Raw genomic sequence first — 23,360 nt, forward strand, 5'->3', positions numbered from 1 at the left:
TGGCTATACAACCTTTCCCTTTAATAATGGTATGAAGGGGAAACCAAGCATTGTGTGAGTAGATGTGGCTCTGACAGTGACGCTGTACAGACATAGAAGACAGTGCTCTTGTCTTTCACTGCCAACGTTTCTTATCCAAAGAAATATAAAAGAAGGTTAGCAAACCCTGAGGGCAGAAATTTTGTCGTGGGGAACAGTTGACAAACCTTAGCTCTGAGTGTTGACCAGCTGCTGCTGCAGAAGAGAGAAAAGTGTTCTGCAGTGGTTCTTGCTATGAGTGGGACAGAAAGTACCAGGTTACTCGTAGTGAGGAGCAGCACTTAGGAGCATTACTGCCTGCCTGTGCTTCTGGTAAAGAAAAACAAAAAGACACAGTTTCTATAAACTATTGAGACAGTAAACAGATGGTTACAGGAGGGCTGTTTTCTCTCCTCTAGCTAGAATATGTCAGGTGATGAGGTCAGATTCCTAGAAGAATCCATAAAAGAAACAGCAAAGAGCTTAAGTGTATGCCATTACTCTTCTTATTGATAAGATGAAATACCAAACAAAAGTGACTTAAGGGAGTTTATTTGGGATCAGAGCATCAAGAAATCTAGCCCATCGTGGTGGGACTGGAATCATGGAGCTGCTACTTCACATGGTGGAAAACACAGAAAAGGGAAGGAGCAAGAGGCAGTAATCCACTAAGACCTGCCCCAGTGACCTGCCTCCAGCCAGCCTCCCAAAATGGGAGGTGAGCTTCAGAACACGATTCTGTGGGGGATATTTCAGACTTAAAAGATTTTATTCACATTCCTGGTTAATTTGAACCTGCATGATTTTGCATATTAAGTAATAAATCATTGTTCTTAGGAATCTTAGCATCAATGAACACTAAACAGGTTTCCACCCCACATCCTTTGTTAAATACCTGTTTTCAGTCCTGAAGTTGAAGGTCTTGCCTTGAGTTTGAGCATGTTCTCACTGAGTCTGTTTTTCTAGGTTTGCTCTGGAACTTGTCTTCTAGTGATAAACTCAAGCATCTCATGATAACAGAAGCCCTGCTCACCTTGACAGAGAGTGTCATCATCCCCTTCTCGGGATGGCCTGAAGGAGACTACCCCAAAGCCAATGGCTTGCTTGATTTTGATATATTCTACAATGTCACTGGATGCCTAAGGTAATACCTCCTTGTGCCCCACCCCTTTAGATGGAAGGTGTAATCAAATAGGTCACCCAAAGAGAAGTTGAAATGTGTTCTATTTTGGATCCTTTCTGTAATTGCACAATTTAGTTTTGGTGGACTCTGCTTAGGTAGAAACTGATAGAATTTATTATACTAAGATGTCTAGTTAACTGCACTCTTTACTAGTCTAGTAAATACCTGACTTAGTCGGGGTTACCCTTACTGTGATGATCAAAGGCAAGTTGGGGAGGAAAATGTTTGGTTTACACTTCCACATCACTGTTTATCAAAGCAGGTGGTCAGGACAGGAACCTGGGCCAGGAGCTGATGCAGAGGCAGTGGAGCCTTACTGCCTTACCCTCATGGCTCAACAGTATAACATAGGACAGTAGCTAATTTAGCTGACAGAAGAAAAATTAGTAATTAGATGGTGCAGAAGCAGGCAGATCTCTTGAGTTCTGAGGCCAGCCTGATTTGCAAAGATAGATCCAGGACAGCCAGGTCTATTACACAGAGAAACCCTGTCCAAAATAAAACAAAACAAAAACAAACAAACAAACAACAAAAAAAACCCATGCATTTCTCTGTGCTAGAGATGTTCTTTATTCCTGTTGCCTACTTTGATCAAGTCTCCAGGGTATTTTAAACACTTGAGTAAAGATAATATTGAGTAAAAGATAATATAATTTTTATTTGTGGGTATGTGTGTTTATATGTATATCTGTATGTGTGTTTGTATGTATGTGTCTCTGTGTGTTTGCACGTATGTGTTTTTGTATATATGTATGTATATGTGTATCTGTATATATGTGTGTATTTCTGTGTATTTTTGTTTGTGTGTGTTTTTATATATGTGTGTTGTGTTTGTGTGTGTCTTTCTCTCTGTGAGTGTGTGTGTGTGTGTGTGTGTGAGAGAGAGTGTGTATGACTATATGTGTGTTTGTCTGTGTGTGTTTGTGTGTCTGTATTAGTCTGTGTGTGTGTGAGTGTGTGTGTGTCTCTCTGTGTGTGTGTCTCTCTGTGAGTGTGTGTCTTTATGTGTGTGTGTTTGTTTCTGTGTGTGTCTTTCTCTCTGTGTGTGTGTATGTATGAGTGTGTATGTATGAGTGTGTGTGTCACTATGTGTGTGTGTCTGTGTGTGTGTGTGTGTGTGTGTGTGTGTAAGATAGAAAAGAAGAACATGGTTATTTCCATCCTCCCTGGCTTCTGTGGATTTCATTTTATTCTTAGGACTTTGCAAAAAGCACTTTTACCTGCTGAGCCATTAAACGAGCCATGGAAAAATAATTTTTTTCTTATATTATGAGATATCATTTCACTTGTCTGTCTTCACTGATTAGTTTCCAAGTTGAGTCTTGGGTAGAAAGATATGAAAAATGTGTGGCTGATCATAGAACTATATCTTGAAACAACATTTAAATTTCATAATTAGTTTTTGAATTGGTAGGTATGATAGACAGACAGACAGACAGACAGATAGATTTAAAGCAGAAAGTTGTTAGGAAACACCCCTCCATCCTCAAGACTTTTTTTTTCTTTCATTGAAAATATTTTTTCAAACAAAATATTTTGATTACTTTTTCCCCTCCCTGTGTTTCCACCAGTTTCTCCCTCACTCACTCCCATCTGGATCTATACCCTTTCTGTCTCAAGCATTTAAGGGATGACAATAAAATAAGATTAAAACAAACAAATTGGAATAAAACAAAACAAAAGAAAAGGCATATATTGGCACAAAGAGACACATTCTCACCCAGAAATCTCATGGAAACACAAACCTGGAAGCTATGATATGCACAAAGGACCTATAGGACTGAAAACTAATAATGCCCTGACTCAGAATTACAAAACAAGCTCTAAAGATGCACGAAACCTTTTTTTTTTTTTTAATAAGCAACAAATGAGTAGGTTTACAGAAAACAGCTGGTACCTCTGTCAGCAGACATCAAGGTGGATTTATTCCTTAATCATCCGCTAACATCCAGACATTTCCTTTAGGTGTTAAATAAGCTTATTCAAGTTGCAGCAGCTTTAGTGTATATTGTTTAGTGTACATTAGTATAAAACTTGGTGTTCTACCCCAATATGAGTATTGCCACCTAGCTACATGCTTGCATGCTTAATTTAACTCAATCTTCAGACAGCTTTGAAACTTTCTAAATAATCAGGAGATGCAGAGCTAAGGATCACTCTCTCTCTCTCTCTCTCTCTCTCTCTCTCTCTCTCTCTCTCTCTCTCTCTCTCTCTCTCTCTCTCTCTCTCTCTCTTTAACAGAAGCACGAATGTGCCTTTGAAGTGTAGCTGTGATTTTTGTCACCCGTCACAGTTGCTGCCACAGAGGCCGCTGGAGGCAGAAGCCTGGTGATACCTTCAGGAACTGGTGTTGATTTTATAGTAACTGTCAAGCCCTTCTTTTGGCATAGGGTTTTTGTTGCTCTGCCAGTTCTAAGGAGATTTGCTTTTCATCCTGAGCAACCAGCTCCCTCTGTTGTTTTCTCTTTGTTAGTCACAGCTAAGCCTCAAGTGTTGGATATAGATCAAATGGAAGTTAAATGAAAGACTGGGTCTAAATCTCAAACAAGGGAAGAAAGCTGCTTCCTGATAGGCCAGCATCTTACAGTCAGGAGTAGACATTGCCAGCTGCTTACCAAGCACTTAATAGACTAGGCCTCTTTGGAGCTAATGGTGGGTGGAATTAAGGAGCCTGAGCCCAGAGCCACAGGGCAGTGTGTGAGAAAACTACATCAACAAGTACAAATAACCCTACTTATTTTTGACTTTTCACATATTTCTTTTGTGGAGGAAGTGACTTCTCCATCCCTTATACCTGCCATCCTCACATCCTGATAACTAGTGATAGGTCCTCCAACCTTTTGCCTTAACTCCTCGACTGCACACTAGACACAGAGCTTCAAAGTATTGTTAACAGATTTCCTTTTACTGTATATACTGGATATGTGGGAGCATACCAGAGCATTCCCAGAGACACTCTATGGAAGGGCTAGAGGAAATACTGTTGGCAGCAGTTCATTCTGATTTTAGATGCTAGTAGTATGTCATGATTGTCAGTGAAATTCTAGGGTACCATAGCTTCAGAAATGTTGTAAAAATTACAGATGAATTGTTCATCATCATGTTTAGCATATACACTAAATTATAGCTATCAATTTAATACTGTTTAATTAATTATGAATTAATATGTAATTATAAATATATACTTATGAAGTAGGTTTCCATATGGAATTTCATAAACATATTTCATTTTCTTTGATTCCCAGTCCTTTCTCCCCATTCCTTTTGTCTCCCTGATTCTTGTTTCTTGTTATAACTTTCTCACTAACCTTTCTCACTTCCACTTTGCTCTGCTATCTTCCTTTTCCTCACCCCCTGACCTGGACCAGCAGGTCATTCTTCAGTGACAGGGTCATGAGGTGGAGGTGTCAGGGATGAGGACAATTGAGAAGATAGACAATGAGAAGACAAAAGCTGGTGTCAGAAGGTTTTGCACAAGCTATGTCTTATGCCAAGCATGTTCCTGGCTTTAGCTAAGTAACTATGTCCTCTCAGTTAACAATAGTGGATGAAGGCTGAAAGAATAAAGAAAGTTAAGTCCCTGTAACTGGTACAACAAATCCTTGGTCAGTGTTTAGGGGGATTCCACACAATTAGAGAGAAAACAATTGACATAAGTAATTTTGAAGTGTTCCCCACCTTTTGGAATAGAGAGACTTTCAATAGGCAATATATATGGAGGGTAAACAGAAACATTGATTTCATACATAAAATGAATGTCTTTATGATGGTTTATTGTTGTGGCTAACAGCTAGAAGTCCAATTGAGCCTTTTCTTTGGAGACAATGTAATAATGGGTGGAATATTAGAAAGCTGTCTCCATCCAGACCAAGTAGGCCTAACGTCTTAATAAAACCTAAGACCAAATGTCTGAGGGTTTTACTGCTGTGAAGAGGCATCATGACCAGGGCAACTTTTACAGGTCAGAGGTTTGGTCCATTGTTGTCATGGCAGGAAGCATGGCAGCATGCAGGAAGACAGGCTCAATACTAGGGAAGTAGTTGAGAGATCTGTATCTGGATCCAAAGGCCTGGCTTGAGCATTTGAAACCGTAAAATCCATCCCTAATAACACACTTCCTTCAGTAAAGCTATAAGCCCTAAATCTTTTCAAATACTGCAGTTTCCTGTGAGACTTTGGGGGGGCATTTTCATTCAAACTACTACAGAGAGCCTCCAGGGCAAGTCAACCAATACCTCATTCAGAGGCACAGAATTCTTTAGACCCATGGTACTTGCCACCCAAGAGAGAATTTCATTTGGAAATCAGGGTTCTGGGTTGTTGTTGCTTACTAAAATACAACCATCCAATGACAGGGTGACCTGTGGGTGATGAAAAACAAATATGAGTAGTGGGTGGTGTACTGTACAGGCACCACTTGAGGGACATCAGATTAGTTACACCAGTCTGACATTGTAACACTGGAATAGCCAAATAGTGTTAACTACATCTAGTTTTCTGTTATCATTTATATTAAACCTTACAAGCTTTAATATTGTATGCATTACCTTTTTACCACAAATAAATTAGTCAAGCCTTTTATAATTTACAGAAACCTTTTAGTTTTTATTCTGTAAACATGTAACAATTCCAATACACACACACACACACACACACATATATATATATACACACACACATATATATATCCTTATTTATTAAAACATTTTATCTTTCAATTTTATAGCATTTTTATCATTTAATACCATGAGATAATATAGTCATATAGATCAACCTCCCCCATTTTACTTTTAAAATAAAAATTTGGATGGAATGGCCTGTTTGGGACAATTATTCTTTACCTGTGAAGACCCAGTGGGCCCTACCTTAGCAGATAGTTAATGGTAGCTACTGTAATTATGTTTTGATTTACTTTTTATAAATAAGAAATCAATCTAAAATATTAGCTTTTGTTTGTTTTGTATACTATATAAAAATTGTATCAAAGTTAAAACAAAACATTAAAGTTATAAAATAAACATCTTCTCAGCTCCAGGAAACTGAGCCCAGAGGTGGTGATAAGGTGGTTGTCAGAGAACGAGGAAAATGGCCAGCTCAGCTTCAGCTTTTACTTTTTGAATTTATCTCTTAGGCTATTCTGTTCTCCTCCCTGTCACAGAGCCAGAGGACCTCTCTGACCTAGGAGAGGAGTTTAAAGGACATACTGAGAGAAAACATGAGTCAATCTGAAATGGGAGTGCTAAACCCCAAACTTGAGAGCGTTTTGCCTTATGTTTAAGCACAGGACACTTCGACCACAGCAGCTCTTTTGTTTATGAGTTGGGACTCATTAGTCCTGATAGCATCTAAGAGAGGAATTTAGGAATTAGTTTAGAAGTTTGAGCTAGCAAAACCTGATGTGCAGAAATAAAGAGGCGGAGGTGTGGAGGTGGAGGAGACCTAAGAGGATATTTCAGAGCTTCTGTCTTTATGAAGTTGTCAATGCCTGGCCACCCCTAGCAGACACCTTTCTCCCATCTGCTGTCACTGCCTGCATAAATCTGGCTTGGCTCCCTTTTCCTTATGAGTGTATCTCTGTGCCCCGAGGAGCAGAGCTGGTCAGCTGGCTGCCCCCTCTCACCCCCACCCCACACCAGTGTCCAACAGCGTTTAAAGACAAGCACACATTTGCCGGAACTGCTCTTCTCTGTTGGGCTCTGTGTAGTCACTCAACCACTGTGTTCTTCTACTCCATCTGCTGTAAGGGACCTGCTGTAGTAGAGGTATTTCGCTCAGATAAATGAGTAGGAGCCATTTTGTTTGTTTGTTTTGTTTTGTTGATTTTGTAATCAATTTTTTTTTTCTCATACTCTGAAGCAAAGTAATTTTAAGCTTGATGTCACTTTTCTGTCTTTAGGACCTTTTATCCCTATTTTCTGTTTTTTAATTTTTATCTTTTATCCTTCTGTTTGAAGGAGACTGACCAGATCTATACAGTGTGCTAAATTACAATTTACTCAACTTTATGCTATGGTAAATAATTTGTAATCAAATTCTAGTGCAAGGTCATCAGTTGGAAACCCACTGGCCCTTGTAAATGTTTGTCCTTAAACATTTACATACATGTTCCCATATATTTACATTTATAGAACTGTTTAGGAAACCAGGGGCAGATATTTTTAAAAATAAAAGTAAGGAACTTTTTGGACCGGTTGGTTGGTTGGTTGGTGTTTTCTTTATTTGTTTTTTGAGATAGTTTCTCTGTGTATCCTTGTGTATCATAGAACTCACTATGTAGACCAGGCTAGCCTTGAACTCAGAGATCTGCCTGCCTCTGCCTCCAGGGTGCTGAGATTAAAGATGTGGGCTACCATGCCTGCCTTATAAAAAACTTATTTAGGACTTTAGCAATACATTACAAGAACTAAAATGCAAAACTATATAAGCATCCAAAGGAAAACAAGTGCGCTTTAGCAGCCCACTGCTGGTGTATACCCTGCAGTAAACCCCGCTTCCTCCAGATGGTCCCCGTAGTGTGACAGTGTGACTCTGCGTTTGTGAGTATGTCATGGCTGCACTTTTTCTTTCTTCCGTACTTGGTTGTCCCTGTTCAGGCAGTAATTTGACCTGGACCAGCAGGTCATTCTTCAGTGACAGGGTCATGAGGGGGAGGTGCAAGGGATAAGGATAATAGAGAAGATAGGCAATGAGAAGACACAAGCTGTGGTCAGGAGGTCTTATACAACCTGTGACTATATGTCCAGCATGTCCCCTCTCTATACATCATGTTCTAGGGAAAGCCTTGGATCCGCCCAGTCCTCAACACCTAACACTCCCTTACTTTCCTGGCTTTCTATTTCCTCCCACTTGGAGATGCATGTTTAACAGTTAGAGACAGAAATTAGTATATAAGCCTGGTTTTCCTTACTTGGAATGTTTCCTAACCCAATCCATTTTCCTGAAACCTATTTTCTTATAGTTTAACAGAATCCATTTTGTGTATGTCCAAAATTGTCATTGTCCATTCATCTTTTGATGACTGGTTATAGTCACAACATGGAAGTGTGCCCAGCTCTATGGCAGGATTAGAGACCTCCATGTGTAAGCCCAGGAATAGCCGCGTTGTATGGTAATTTTCTCTGAGAATGTCCAGTGATTACATAAGCTTTCATTCCTACTGACAGTATCTAAGGTTCCTCATTCCTCACATCCTCCTCAGTATTTGTTGTCATTTGGTTTCTTGATTGTCGTTCTCATAAGGTTAAAATATTATCTCAAAGTAGTTTCTGAGTTTCAGTTTATATTTCTCTCATGACTAGAAATACTGAACAGTTTTTTGTTTGGTTTTGTTTTATAGAGGGTTCTTTTTTTAATTTTAATTTTGTTCCAGGTCTACAGGAAATTGGACCTAAGACTTCATGTGTGTTAGAGAAGTGGTCCAACTCAGTCCCCAACCCTTAATCCATTTGCATTTCTTCTTTTGAAAACTGCACACCATTGTCTTGCTCCTTGATTAGCAGCTTCGTCTCTTTGGTTTAATCTTTGACATCCTTTATATGATCTATTAACTCCATGTTAACAGTGGTATATTTTTGTCTTTGTTCCTTGGGCTGTCTAACTGTTTATTCTGTTCAGAAACTGTTTAATTTCATGTAGTCTCATTTGTCAGTTCTTGGGGCTGTTCCTTGTGCTATTGAAATTCTGTTCCCAAGCTTTAGGTTACTCTATGAATGACGGTCCCATCACGCTATCAATCTCCGTGGAGATGAGGCAGTCTTCCTTTTAATTATAGCAAGGGACAAGGTGACTTTTGCTGTCTTCACTGTGACAGAAATGTGAAAAGGAAACAGTCTTGGAAATAGTCCAGAATCACAGATCTGCTCCAGACAAGGAACCTGAAACATTTAAAGCTGCCAAGTCTGAGACACGTCAGAGATGCACTGAGTCAGAATCAGTTCCCTGGCTCCATTAAAAGCTACAATGGGGGAGGGCATCCCAGCGTCAGCCACTGCTGCAGATATGGCTTTTGGGCCTTGCTGAAGTTAACATTGTTTTCAGTGAGCACCCTCTTACCCCCTCATGGCTGGCTTGTTACTGAGGACTGGTTTTAGAGTCATTTTCACTTTGCAGAAAGTCGGTTATTTAGTTGATACTTCTGAGGTACTTTCCATGTTAATTCTCAACTGAGTTACATACAGGAAAGAGTAATGAGTAAGTTTTTCTCAGCATTCAGGACGCACATTGTAAAAGGATACATTTGGTCTATGTTAATTCCATTTCCTATAAACTTTAAAGATTAGCTATTGAAAAAGGCTTTCAGATAAATGCATTTTGCATAAATGATTGGTTTTTATCAGAGTAGTATAATAGTATAATAGCAAATTACTTTTTGTGTAATGAGTTCTGTTCACAGGTGAAGTGGTATAATCTGCCCTTATTTGTATTTTTGGTTGGCTAAGTAAGATGGGAAATATTTCTGATATGCAGGGGCAGTAGTGGGGCATCAGGATTCCACGCCCATCCTGTCAGCGAGAATATCAACGGCCAGAACCCCTGATAAGTCCTATTTTGAGCCAGTAATGCCAGGATAATAGACAAGACACAGTTTACTGCTGTGAGACCAGCAGCAAAGCCAACTGCACTGCCATCAGAACCGGAATAGACACTCTGGAGTCAGACAAAGCCAAGGTCCCTTCTCAAATTAAGCAGGAGGTTCGGCCAGTGAACAAGACAGACCTTTGACTTGTCAAAGCAATTTTAAGGGGTTATTTCTCTAATCCAGAGGTTAGAAAAAAGTCAAAAGCTTTCATACATAAAACACATTTCCTTGTGTCTGGAAACATAATATTTGCTACACAAACAACAAAAAAGAATGAATGTTAGATAAGGCATTTTCTCTCTTGCAGCCCACTTCATAAGATGAATAAAGTAGGCTTTCTATAGGACTGCAGACATGGCTCAGTAGCTGAGAGCATTCGATGTTCTTACAGAAGACGCAGGTTCAGTTCCTAGCCTTCACATAACATCTTACAGGCATCTGTAACTTTAGTTTCGGGGGATCTGATTCCCTCTTCTGACTCCCATTGACACGGTACACAGACCCCTACACATAAAAGTAAAATGGAAAAAAAAATTGTTCTCCTATCCTGACATTACTACTAATTAATTTTCAGTAGGAAAAGTAACTATGGTCTTTGAGGCTTTTCTTTCTTCATGTGAGAACTTAGGATACTGAAAAACTATATGTTTTCAGTTCCTGTGATACTCACTGCGACTCCTCTCACATGGACTCTGGCTAATGACCCTCTCTGCACAAGAGTCAGCGCAGAAGACTTTTAATGTGAAGCAAGTCTTTGACTCATCCTCAACAGGTGAACAGTGGGTTTTGTTTCATTTTTTTAAGGGTTCCTTCTAGGCCCATGACCAGACCCTCATATGTCCTTTACAGTTGAAGAGAAAAGTGTGTTTAACTTTGCTACCTTCATAGTCTTAAACACACACACACACACACACACACACACACACAATGTGTCATCAAAGATTAAAATGGTCAGCAGGCCTAGTGACTCTTAATGGGCTCAGAGATACAGGAGATCAGTTTAAACGACCATTTAAAAGAAAGCTATAGTCACCTGATTTTGTTTCCACTTAATAAATCTATTCATTATATCTTTTTTATTTGAAATTGTTTTATTTATTTACATTTTAAATGTCCTCTTCCTGGTTCCCCTTCCAAGAGTTCTTCACCCCATCTTCCCTTCCCTTTGCCTCTTAGAGGGTGTTCTCCCTTCATCCAGCATCCCTTTTCTCTGGAGCATCAAGTCTCTACAGGATTAGGTACATCCTCCCTCCTGAGGCCAGAGAAGGAAGTCCTCTGCTATGTATGTGCTGGGGGCCATGGACCAGCCCATGTATGCTCTTTGGTTGGTGGTTTGGTCTCTGGGAGTTCCCAGGGATCCAGGTTAGTTGACACCTTTGGTCTTCCTATGGGGTTACCATCCCCTTCAGCTCCATCAATTCTTTCCCTAACACTTCCATAGAGGTCCCCAACCTCAGTCAAATTGTTGGCTTCATTATATTTTTAAATGTGTTTATTACTAGGAGGGGTTTGTATCTGATCGTTCAGAGGAAGCATGGACAGAGTCTGTTCTCTGAAGCATGTGTGTGCATCGGTTATCAAACCCATTCTCAGGCTTGACAGAAAATGTCTTTAATTCTAAGCCTTCTCACCAACCTTTATTGTCTTTTCTTATAATTAACAGTTTCTCACAGCAAATGAATCACTTGTCACTAAAGGAATTTTGTTAGCATCAAATAGTACCATCTTTTGTCTCTTGCTATTAAGGTGAACTGTAAGAGTGCCATTTTGGTGCTAAAAGCAGCCAGGCACAGTTGGTTTCAAAGAGACCAGCCTGTAGATGGGGCCTCTGTAGCTTTTGTATGCCTGCTTTTGCCACTTTACACTGATGTGATGCTGGGCACATTTGTTCTTTTGTAGGCAGCATTTGAGGACAGAAAATATTTTGAAATCACTTAATGCAATTATGTTTTTAAATTAAGAAAATAACTCGCCATACCTTCTTGAACTATTAGTCTTCTAGTGACACCACCTGAAACATTATAGAGAAGAACTTGTGAATATATTTTTGATGATTTCCTTGCTTATAAATGGTTATGACATAAGTGTTTTTCAATTAAAGTTGGAAAAAGGAATAGGAGTAGGAGGCAGTTCTCAAATTCCAAAACCTAATTGCTTTTGTATTCTTTCTATTCTATGTATATGCCTGACTGAGGTTTTGTATACCATGTGCACATGGGAGCTCATGAAAACCAGATGGCATCAGATCCCCTGGGAACTGGAGTTAAGAGGTCTTTGTGAGGCACCAGATGTGTGTGGGGGGATTCGAGCCTGGGTTCTCAGTGAGCGAGTGCAGTAGGAGACCTTAACCACGGCCTTTTCACTGTTCTATTGACCAAAGTGTTAACATTCTCCAGGGAAAATATTTTGAGTGGTTAATGATAAACCTTAATGCAAGGGAATAGAATATAGAAACAAGAATACAGAATACAAATGTGGTCTGAGTCCATAGTTTGATCACAACATACTTTGCTTTACTGTATTTGATAAGCTTCATTCCTCTATAAGGAAGTGGTCTCTACTTGTGGTCATGGCCTAGCAAAATTAGAAAAAGACTAAGCACAAAGATATTTATAGGTCAGGATTCTGGCATCACAGACCTTGCAAAGTATGTTTTCTCTGATAGCTTAGCTCTCTGCCATTTGAAGGGGAGGACTATTATGTTTTAGAGGACCAGGCTTAATATTTGTCAGTATAAAAACCTTTAAGACTCAAGTAACAGAGTCCAGCACACTTTTACCTCTGGGTGGAAAGTGAAGCCCAGAACAATATTAAGTTGTTTAGAGTTAAGACATAGAGCAAATTGGGACATGGACACACAGCATATTGCCAAATCTAGTGTGTTGTGTTTCTTTACTTATAAACATTTGCTTCATTTCTGCCTCTCAATACTATGTGCAAGATCATGTAAACTCTGTCTGGGCCTTGCTATTATGGAGTGCAGCAGGTAGGCAACTCATTGATGGGATCCTGTCCTATGGTCTCAGGTTTGACATTAAGATGGTTCCCTGGACTGATGACAAGCTCTCAAACTGGAGGAAACCTTAAATAAACCTTTGAGACTCAGGTCTATTGGGTTTATACCACACATCTTGCAAAAGCCTTTGGGATTTGTAGCACATGACTTATTTGGGCCTTTAGGATATATAGAATGCATCTTACCATTTCTTGTTATTCTTGAAAGAAACATGAGCTCTGCTGGCCCCGATGGGAGGAAGATGATGAGACGGTGTGATGGCCTCATTGACTCATTGGTTCACTATGTCAGAGGAACTATTGCAGACTACCAGCCAGATGACAAGGTAATGCCACAGCTAACCTTCCTTCCTCTACCAAGTTACTCACCGTGACTTACTAAGATGCTTCAAATATTAAAATAATTTGGGTGTAGTTTTGTTCATTTACTTACTTGCTAAGGCCAGAGTTTTCATTACATGCTTAGGTACTTAGATTTTCTTTTCTTTTTCCAAGATAGAGTTTCCTTTGTGTAGATCTGACTGTCCTGAAACTAGTTCTGTAGACTACTCTGGCCTCAAACTCACAGAGATCCACCTGCTTCTGCCTCACAAGTGTTGAGATTAAAGGTGTGAATCACCAGCACCCAGCTAACACTTAATTTTTTTTTAAATCTAGTCTTAGGCTAGAAGTTTTTCCAGTGCTAAGTTTTCAACAAACTTTTTAACAACTCAGTGTGGATGTTCTTCATGGAAAACAAATACTACATGTTCAGCAATAACCTTAAATTATTCTCTTCCATCACCACAATCTTTCTAATCTTTCTAACACAATTACCCATGTTATCCAGGGATAAAGCACTGGCCTGACGTGTGTAACATCTTACTTAAGTTCCTTCTGTAGCACTGTGTATACTGAAGAATAGCTGACCAAGTGAGTTATCACCATTTGTCCAAAGAATCTGAATGACTTGTGCTGTTCCTCTTCCCTCAGGCCCTGCACAGGCCACTGTCTGCCACTTCTCCAGCACCATATCTGCTGCTCTCATGTGTGTGTCCTTTAAATTAGTTGCTATAGTAGCCTCCTGATTGGTCGATATAAGCAGTGTCATGTATTATTCCCATCTTAGTGTAGCTGCCAAGTTATGTATGTGAAGTTTGAAGTTTTTCTGGACATACATGTTTTTTAGAAATATGCTAAGGGGCTAGAGCTATAACTCAGTGGTAGAGCATTTGTATACTATGCAAGAAGCCCTAGGTTGAATCTCCAGATATGTTTTTAAAGGGGGGTGGGGGAGGCTACCATTGTTTTAAGAAGCTTGGATTCTGTGTTTTAGCATAGTACTTCTGACCTAAAAGCTAGCCTCCTGCATACCTTACGTCCAAGCATACTAATTTTAAGAGCTGAAGCTTAAACAACCTTGTTGTCTGCAAGGGACATCAGTGTGCACGTGAGCAGTGTTCACGTTTTGTTTCCTCAGGCCACAGAAAATTGTGTATGCATTCTTCATAACCTCTCCTACCAGCTGGAGGCAGAGCTCCCAGAGAAATATTCCCAGAGTATGCAAAACCGGAATGTCCAGATCAACAGTAACAAAAGCATTGGGTGTTTTGGCAGCCGGAGTAGGAAAGTAAAAGAGGTATGAAGAGAGATCTTTGGGAGACCATGGGTTGTAGATGGGGACAAAGGGGGATGGGGCTGGAGGCTCTGATTCCTGTGTTCATGTTGGCTACTGTTTCAGATTACTTTAGTTCTCACATCAGTCCTTCAATGAGGCTTCACCAGGAAGGAAACAGGAACAGAAAAGCTTATTATTTTTATTACATTAATTCAGTGTTTGGGTGATGAGGATAAACTTTGGGGCCTACTCCTCCGGTTCTGGGTTTGTGCTGTTAGCTCTCAAGCCATGCTGCCCTGTGTCCTTTGTGGACTATGCTACAGTCATTATTTTTACCTGAAGCCTAGAAATAAAACATGAACACATTAAGAGCAAATTTCCTAGGAAGATGAATATCTCTTTTGAAACTAACATAAAAATTAAAAAAATGGAAATGACCATGATTTTAGTGTTATGATATTCTTGAATTTGGAAAATGACTGGTAAATTTAGATCCTTGATACTAATCCAAACAATCTATAAGCATCTAAGGAAACAGACTTGTTTTTCTTGTCTTCAAAGTGATGGTGACCATTTCAGGTTAAATGTATTGGAAACCATTTTAGAAGGACCTATATTTAATTCCCAACTGCAATATGTAAAGTTGGAGAATGTGAGAGTTTCTTAGAAAGCAATAATTATTGTGAGCTAAAAGTTAACTAATTGAATATACTGTTTTTGTGATTTGTTAGTCTTTCTAGGCAGTGTTTCTGGTCTGTCAGTGTTTGTGCAGAATTGTAGACATCACTTGAAGTACATTTACTCTGTGTTTACTTAGCAATACCAAGACATGCCAATGCCAGAGGAAAAGAGCAGTCCCCGAGGCATTGAGTGGCTGTGGCATTCCATTGTGATTCGGATGTATTTGTCCTTAATTGCCAAGAGTGCCCGAAACTATACCCAAGAGGCATCATTGGGGGCTCTCCAGAACCTCACAGCAGGAGGTGGCCAGGTAAGTCTTGTGCCAGTTTTCCTACTTCTTAAATGGGATCACTGTAGACATGTCTAGCTCAGGTTCAGAGACAAAACAACCGGGCAGAAGCAAAGGTTTCCTCATTCCAGCCAAGATAGGTCTCAGACACCACAAGGGCTTTAGCCTCCCACTGCCATCAGCTTCAGTGTCTGTACAGCTGTGTCAGACTACACTTACAAGTAAACTACATGGTGCCTTTTATATTGCTTAGTTCTTCTGTCATTGCAGGCCTTAGATCACTGCTTCAAGCTAGTTGAGAAAAATACAGAGAGGAAAAGGAAGAATTTCTCATATCGTGGAACTCAGAGGTTTGAGTAGGTCTCTTTTCCTTCATGATTAGTCTTGAATACCTCACTCCATCTCTGGACTCTGTTTTCTAGATTCATTTTACAGGAAATGAGGAGAGCTAGAAATGACCGCAGGCATAGACCTTAATAACCTGGCATCCATACAAGTAGTGCTATTAAGAACTCAGCAGGAAATGGACAATCTTCTAGATAAATGCCAGGTAACAAAGTTAAATCAGGATCAGATAAACCATCTAAACAGTCCCATAACTCCCAAAGAAATAGAAGCAGTAATTAAAAGTCTCCAAAACAAAAAAAAAAAAAAAAAAAAAAAAAAAAAAAAAAAACAAACAAACAAACAAAAAACAAAAAGCCCAGGACCAGATGGATTTAGTACAGAATTCTATCAGACCTTCATAGAAGACCAATACTATTCAAACTATTCCACAAAATAGAAATGGAAGGGACACTACTCAATTCCTTCTATGAAGCCACAATTATGCTCACACCTAAACCACACAAAGACCCTACAAAAAAAGAGAACTTCAGACCAATCTCCCTTATGAACATCGATGCAAAAATACTCAATAAAATTCTCCCAAACCAAATCCAAGAACATATCAAAATGATTATCCATCACGATCAAGTAGTCTTCATCCCAGGGATGCAGGAATGGTTAAATATATAGAAATCCATCAATGTAATCCACTATATAAACAAACTCAAAGGAAAAAAAATCGCACTATTATCTCTCTAGATGCTGAGAAACCATTTGACAAAATTTAACACCCCTTTATGTTAAAAGTCTTGGAAAGATCAGGAATTCAAAGCCCATACCTAAACATAGTAAAAGCAATATACAGCAAACCAGTAGCCAACATCAAACTAAATGGAGAGAAACTCGAAGCAATCCCACTAAATTCAGGGACTAGATAAGGCTGCCCACTCTCTCCATTCCTATTTAATATACTACTGGAAGTCCTAGTCAGAGCAATTAGGCAACAAAAGGAGGTCAAAGGGATACAAAGTAGAAAGGAAGAAAGTCAAAATAACACTATTTGCAGATGATATGACAGTATACTTAAGGGACCCCAAAAATTCCACCAGAGAACTCCTATAACTGATGAACAACTTCAGCAAAGAGGCTGGATATAAAATTAACTCAAACAAATCAGTAGCTTTCCCCTACTCAAAGGATAAACAGGCTGAGAAAGCAATTAGAGAAACGACACCCTTCACAATAGTCACAAATAATATAAAATACCGTGGTGTGACTCTAACCAAGGAAATGAAAGATCTGTATGACAGAAACTTCAAGTCTCTGAAGAAGGAGATGGAAGAAGATCTCAGAAGATGGAAAGTTCTCCCAAGCTCATGGATTGGCAGAATTAATATAGTAAAAATGGCCATTTTGCTAAAAGAAATCTACAGATTCAATGCAATCCCCATCAAAATTCCAATTCAATTCTTCATAGAGTTAGAAAGAGAAATTTGCAAATTCATTTGGAATAACAAAAAGACCAAGATACCAAAAACTGTTCTCAACAGTATACGAACTTCCAGGGGAATCATGATCCTGAACCTCATGCTATATTACAGAGCAATAGTGGTAAAATCTATATAGTATTGGTACAGAGACAGGCAGGTAGATCGATGAGATGGAATTGAAGACCCAGAAATGAACCCACACACCTATGGTCACTTGATCTTTGATAAAGGAGCTAAAATCATCCAGTGGAAAAGAGACAGCATTTTCAAGAAATGGTGTTGGTTCAACTGGAGATCATCATGTAGGAGAATGCAAATCACTCCATTCTCATCTCCTTGTACAAAGCTCAAGTCCAAGTGGATCAAGAACCTTCACATAAATTCCTATACATGAAACTAATAGAATAAAATGTGGGGAAGAGCCTAGAACACATAGGCACAGAGGAAAATTTCCTGAACAGAACACCAATGTCGTATGCTCTAAGATCAAGAATGGACAAATGGGACCTTATGAAATTGCAAAGCTTTTGTAAGGCAAAGAACATTGTCAATAGGACAGAATGGTGACCAACAGATTGAAAAAAGATCTTTACCAATCCTACATCTGATAGAGGGCTAGTATCCAATATATACAAAAAACTCAAGAAGATAGACTCCAAAGAATCAAATAACCCTATTAAAAATGGGGTACAGAGTTAAAGAATTTTCACCTGAGGATGAGGATGAGTGTGAGTCACACACTAAAATATTTAAACATTATTCTGAAGGTAACAATTAACAGATCCTTCACTGGTATTTTAAATCAGCAAGTTTTGTTTTTGTTTTTAATTTTATGTGCATTGGTGTTTTGCCTGCATATATGTCTGTATGAGGGTGTCATCACCACTGGAACTGGAGTTACAGAAAGCTGTGAGGTGCCATGTGGTTGCTGGGAATTGAACCCAGATCCTCTGGAAAAGAAGCCAATGCTCTTAACATCTGAGCCATCTCTCCAGCCTCTTGTCTCTTATACAGCTCTGGCTGTCCTGGAACTCACTCTGTAAACCAGGCTGACCTTGGACTCACAAACATTCACTTACATCTGCTTCCTTCATATTGGAGCTATGATTAAAGGTTTGTGCCACCATGCGTGGCCTAAAAACAAAACCTCAAGTTTATTATCACCATTTGAGATCATGAGGGTGGTTGGATGCATAAGTCTGCAGAAATGTTCTAGCACTGGAAGAAATCTAAAACTCAGAAAAGGCAAAAAGCTAAATGAACCAATAGTGCAGTGTTGGTGGGTAGGTGAAATTAAACTGGGATGCCAGCATTGTTAATGGTAGAATCATTTATGTGATTGTCCTGAGAAGTGTGAAGAAGTTAGTGAACTCAACTCCATGACTAGGAAGCATAGAACGCTGACAGCCAGTCTTCATAGCCTTCAGAAGAAGTAGATGTCTAGATGGCATATTGGAACGAAAGAGAATGCCTATTCTTTCTCTTGACCCAAGATTTGGGATTCTTACAATAACCACCTTCCTCTCTCATAGCTCTGGGGGGAAAAGTATTCATAGAAAACAATCAGTGAAAGACAAATAGTCGTTATAATGTAACAACTATTTTAAAGTATTAACAATTAGACTTCTTAGGCCATTTAAAGTTTGAGACTCTAGAAAAATGATGTCCTACTTTCTTAGGAATATTGGTTCAAACACAGAAACAGTTTTAGAGATCGGTGTTCCACCACCTGTCTGTGGCTCTATATTAAGAGGCTCAAGTCGAGAGTTGAGAATATAAAGACTACAGGTGGTAGGAGGCAAACTGTTTATATGAGACAATAAATAATAAACATTCTGAAGAATGGTTAAGAACCACAAGAGTTTGTCATAACAGCCTCACATTAGTATCAAGTTTAATTTTAAGTCACAGACACAAGCTAAGGCTACATTCCTGAGAGCTCCTACTGCTAAAATTGGCCAGATCAATATTTTAATCTTCAGTAAGATTTTTCCTAGACCTGGACCAGGAGTAGTCTCAGATACACAGATTATAGTAATCCATTCCAGTGGCACATACTTAAATTCAGTACGGCCATTAGTGGCACATAATTAAATCCCAGTGCCCAGGACATAGAGGCAGATAGATCTCAGTAAATTCAAGTCCAGCATGGTCTACATAGCAAGTTCTGTGAAAACAAGTTACATGGTAAGAAAAGATAATCCAACTAGCAATATGGATTGTTTTTTTCCCCCAAAAAGCCTAATATCTATCCACCTGGCAGTTGCAGATCCATATGAACTCACAGGGAGTATTAGGGCATGTATAAAATGTACACAAACTCATGCCAGACAAAGTTCCAGCTGTACGGGTGCGGAAAAACACACAGTCCCACCTCTGAGGAGCTATTGATAGTGACAGCCACCAAGAAAAAGAAAGTAAAGTTTCTTCAGTGCTATGACCCCTGATACGTCAACGATGTTCCAGGTCAGGCCCATATATAATAGTAATTGAACAGCACCAATTGCACTTGATGAGTTTTTAAACTTTTTAAAAGGTGAATAAGATATTTTATTCTGGAGCCATTATGAATGACCATGATCAGGAAACACAGCTTTAGGTTACCCCAAATTCCATATTGCATGTGAAAGTAGTTTCATGAAGTTTTTATAGTTTTACAAAACAAGAAAGTCATAAATCAAGGCAGGTTTTAAATACATTGGTGGAACCAAAGGACCACAAAGCTGGAATAGCCATTCTAATATCGAATAAAGTAGATTTTCAACCAAAAGTTATCAAAAAAATTAAGGAAGGACACCTTTTACTCATTACAGGGAAAATTTATTAGGATGAATTTTCAATCCTAAACATATATGCTGCAAATACAAGAGCACCCATCTTCATAAAAGAAGCCCTACTAAAAAATACATTGCACCACACACAATAATAGTGGGAGACTTAACATCCCACTCTCATCAATGGACAGATCATGGAGACAGAAACTGAACAGAGATACAGTGAAAGTAACAGAGATTATGAACCAATTAGAATTAACAGAATATTAATATACATCTACAGAATATTTCATCCTAAAACAAAAGAGTACACTTTCTTCTCAGCACCTTATGGCACATTTTCCAAAATTAACCATATAGGCTGTCTTAAAACAAGCCTCAACAGATAAAAGAAGATTGAAATACTTGCAATGTATCCTATCAGATCACCATGGACTAAGGCTGGTCTTTAATAACAACACAGACAACAAAAAGCCCACATACACATGGGAGCTGAACAATGCTCTACTCAGCGATTGCATGGTCAAAGAAGAAATTAAAAAAGAAATTAAGAATTTTCTAGAATTTAATAAAAATGAAAGCAAAACATAACCAGACCTATGTGATTCAATGAAAGCAGTACTAAGAGGAAAACTCATAGTTCTGAGTGTCTCCAAAAAGAAACTGAAGAGAGCATGCACTAGCAGCTTGACAGCACAGCTGAAAGTTCTAAAACAAAAAGAAGCAGATACACCCAAGAGGAGTAGACTGCAAGAAATAATCACATTCAGAGCAGAAATTAATCAAAAACAAAAAGAACCATTCAAAGAATCAAAAAAACCAGGAGTTGGTTCTTTGAGAAAATTAACAAGATTGATAAACCCTTAGCCAGACTGAATAGAGGGTAAAGAGAGAGTATCCAAATTAACAAAATCAGAAATGAAAGGGGAGACATAACAACTGAAACTGAGGAAATGGAAGAAATCATCAGATCCTACTACAAAAGCCTATACTCACCAAAACTGGAAAATCTAGAAAAAATGGATAAATTCCTAAACAGATATCAGATACCAAAGTTAAGTCAGGACCAGATAAACCATCAAAATAATCCCATAACACCTAAAGAAATAGTAGCAGTCAACAAAACCTCCCAACCAAAAAAAGCCCAGGACCAGATGGATTCAGTGCAGAATTCTATCAGACATTTAGTGAAGACCTAATACTAATACTCTCCAAACTATTCCACAAAATACAGTCAGATGGAACAAATACCCAACTCAGTCTTTGAAGCCACAGTAACTCTCATATCTAAACCACACAAAGACTCTACAAGGAAAAAAAACTTCAGACCAGTCTCCTTTGTGAACATTGATGCAAAAATACTCAACAAAATTCTTGCAAACCGAATCCAAGAACACATCAAAATGATCATTCATCATGAACAAGTAGGATTCATCCTTGGGATGCAAGGATGGTTTAGTATATGGAAATCCATCAATGTAATCTACCATATAAAAAAAACTCAAAAAAAAAAAAAAAAAAAAAAAAAAAACCCACAAGATCATCTCACTAGATGCTGAGAAATCATTTGACAAAATTCAACACTGCTTCAGGTTAAAAGTCTTGGGAAGAGCAGGAATCCAAGGCCCATACCTAAACATAATAAAAGCAATATACAGCAACCAACAGCCAACATCAAACCAAATGGTGAGAAACTTGAAGCAATCCCAGTAAAATCAGGGACTAGACAAGGCTGTCCACTCTCCCCCTACCTATTCAACATAGTACTGGAAGTCCTGGCCAGAGTAACTAGACAGCAAAAGAAAATTAAAGGGATACAAATCAGAAAGGAAGAAGTAAAAGTATCACCATTTCAGATGACATGATAGTATAATTAACTGACCCCAAAAATTCCACCAGAGAATTTTACAGCTGTTAAACAACTTCAGCAAAGTGGCTGTATAAAAAATTAACTCAAACAAATCAGTAGCCTTCCTCTACTCAAAGGACAAACATGCTGAGAATGAAATTAGGAAAAAGATACCCTTCACAATAGTCACAAACAATATGAAATACCCTGATGTGACTCTAACTAAGCCAGTGAAGGACCTGTATGATAAGAACTTCAAATCTCTGACGAAGGAAATTGAAGATCTCAGAAGATGGAAAGATCTCCTATGTTCATGGATTTGAAGGATCAACATTGTAAAAATGGCCATCTTACTGAAAGCAATCTACAGATTCAATGAAATCCGTATCAAAATTCCAACTCAATTCTTCATAGAGTTAGAAAGAGAAATTTGCAAATTTATCTGGAATAAGAAAAAACCTAGAATATTGAAATTTATTCTCAATGACAAGAAAACTTCTGTGGGAATCACCATCCCTGACCTCAAGCTATATTACTAAGCAGTTGTGTTAAAAACTATATGGTACTGGTACAGAGATAGGCAGATAGATCAAAGAAACAGAATAGAAGATCCAGAAATGAACTCTAACATATAGGGTCAATTGATTTTTGACATAGGAGCTGAAAACATTCAATGGAAAAAGGACAGCCTCTTCAAGCAATGGTGTTGGCTCAACTGGCAGTCAGCATTCAGAAGAATGAAAATAGACCCTTTCTTATCTCCCTGTACAAAGCTCAAGTGCAAGTGGATCAAATATCTCCACATTAAACCAGATATACTGAAAGTATTAGAAGGGAAATTGGTGAAAACCTTAGAACACATAGACACAGAAGAAAATGTCCTGAACAGAATATCAATGGGTTGTGCTCTAAGACCAAGGATCGAGAAATGGATTTAATGAGATTGCAAAGTTTCTGTACAGCTAAGGACACTGTCAAGATACAAAATGGCAGCCAACACATGGAAAAAGATCTTTACCAATCCTATATCTGATAGAGGTCTAATATCTAATATACACAAAGAACTCAAGAGGTTAGAATCCATAGAATCAAAACAATCTTATTAAAAAATGGGGTACAGTGCTAAACAGTGAATTCTCAGTTGAGAAATATCGAATGGCTGAGAATCATCTAAGGAAGTCCTGACATCCCTAGTCATCAGGGAAATGCAAATCAAAACAACCCTGAGATTCCACCTCACACCAGTCAGAATGACTAAGATCAAAAACTCAGATGACAGCAGATGCTGGCGAGGGTGTGGAGAGAGAAGAACACTACTCCACTTTTGGTGGGGTTGTAAGCTGGTACAACTACTCTGGAAATCAATCTGGCTGTTACTCAGAAAATTTGACATAGTCCTACCTGAAGACCCAGTTTCTCCTCTTCTGGGCATATACTCTAATGATTCTCCAACATACAATAAGGACACATGCTCCACCATGTTCATAGCAGCCTTATTTATAATAGCCAGAAGGTGGAAAGAACCCATATGTCCTTCAGCTGATGAATGAATACAGAAA

At 38.7% G+C, this 23,360-nt stretch overlaps 1 protein-coding gene across 1 annotated transcript in view; it reads left to right on the forward strand.

Annotated features, from left to right (window-relative positions):
* Positions 1–23,360, forward strand: part of PKP2 (plakophilin 2) — a gene marked incomplete at its 5' end in the record, with an annotated part of 67,352 nt that overhangs the window by 31,668 nt on the left and 12,324 nt on the right. The window contains 4 exons of the mRNA XM_080919398.1: positions 985–1,162; positions 13,003–13,120; positions 14,254–14,412; positions 15,209–15,382. Of these exons, the coding sequence (XP_080775524.1) occupies positions 985–1,162; positions 13,003–13,120; positions 14,254–14,412; positions 15,209–15,382 (629 nt within the window). The remainder of the gene's footprint in view (positions 1–984; positions 1,163–13,002; positions 13,121–14,253; positions 14,413–15,208; positions 15,383–23,360) is intronic.

The sequence above is a fragment of the Micromys minutus genome (genome assembly GCF_963924665.1).
Source record: "Micromys minutus genome assembly, chromosome: 7".
In the NCBI taxonomy this organism is placed as follows: Eukaryota; Metazoa; Chordata; class Mammalia; order Rodentia; family Muridae; genus Micromys; species Micromys minutus.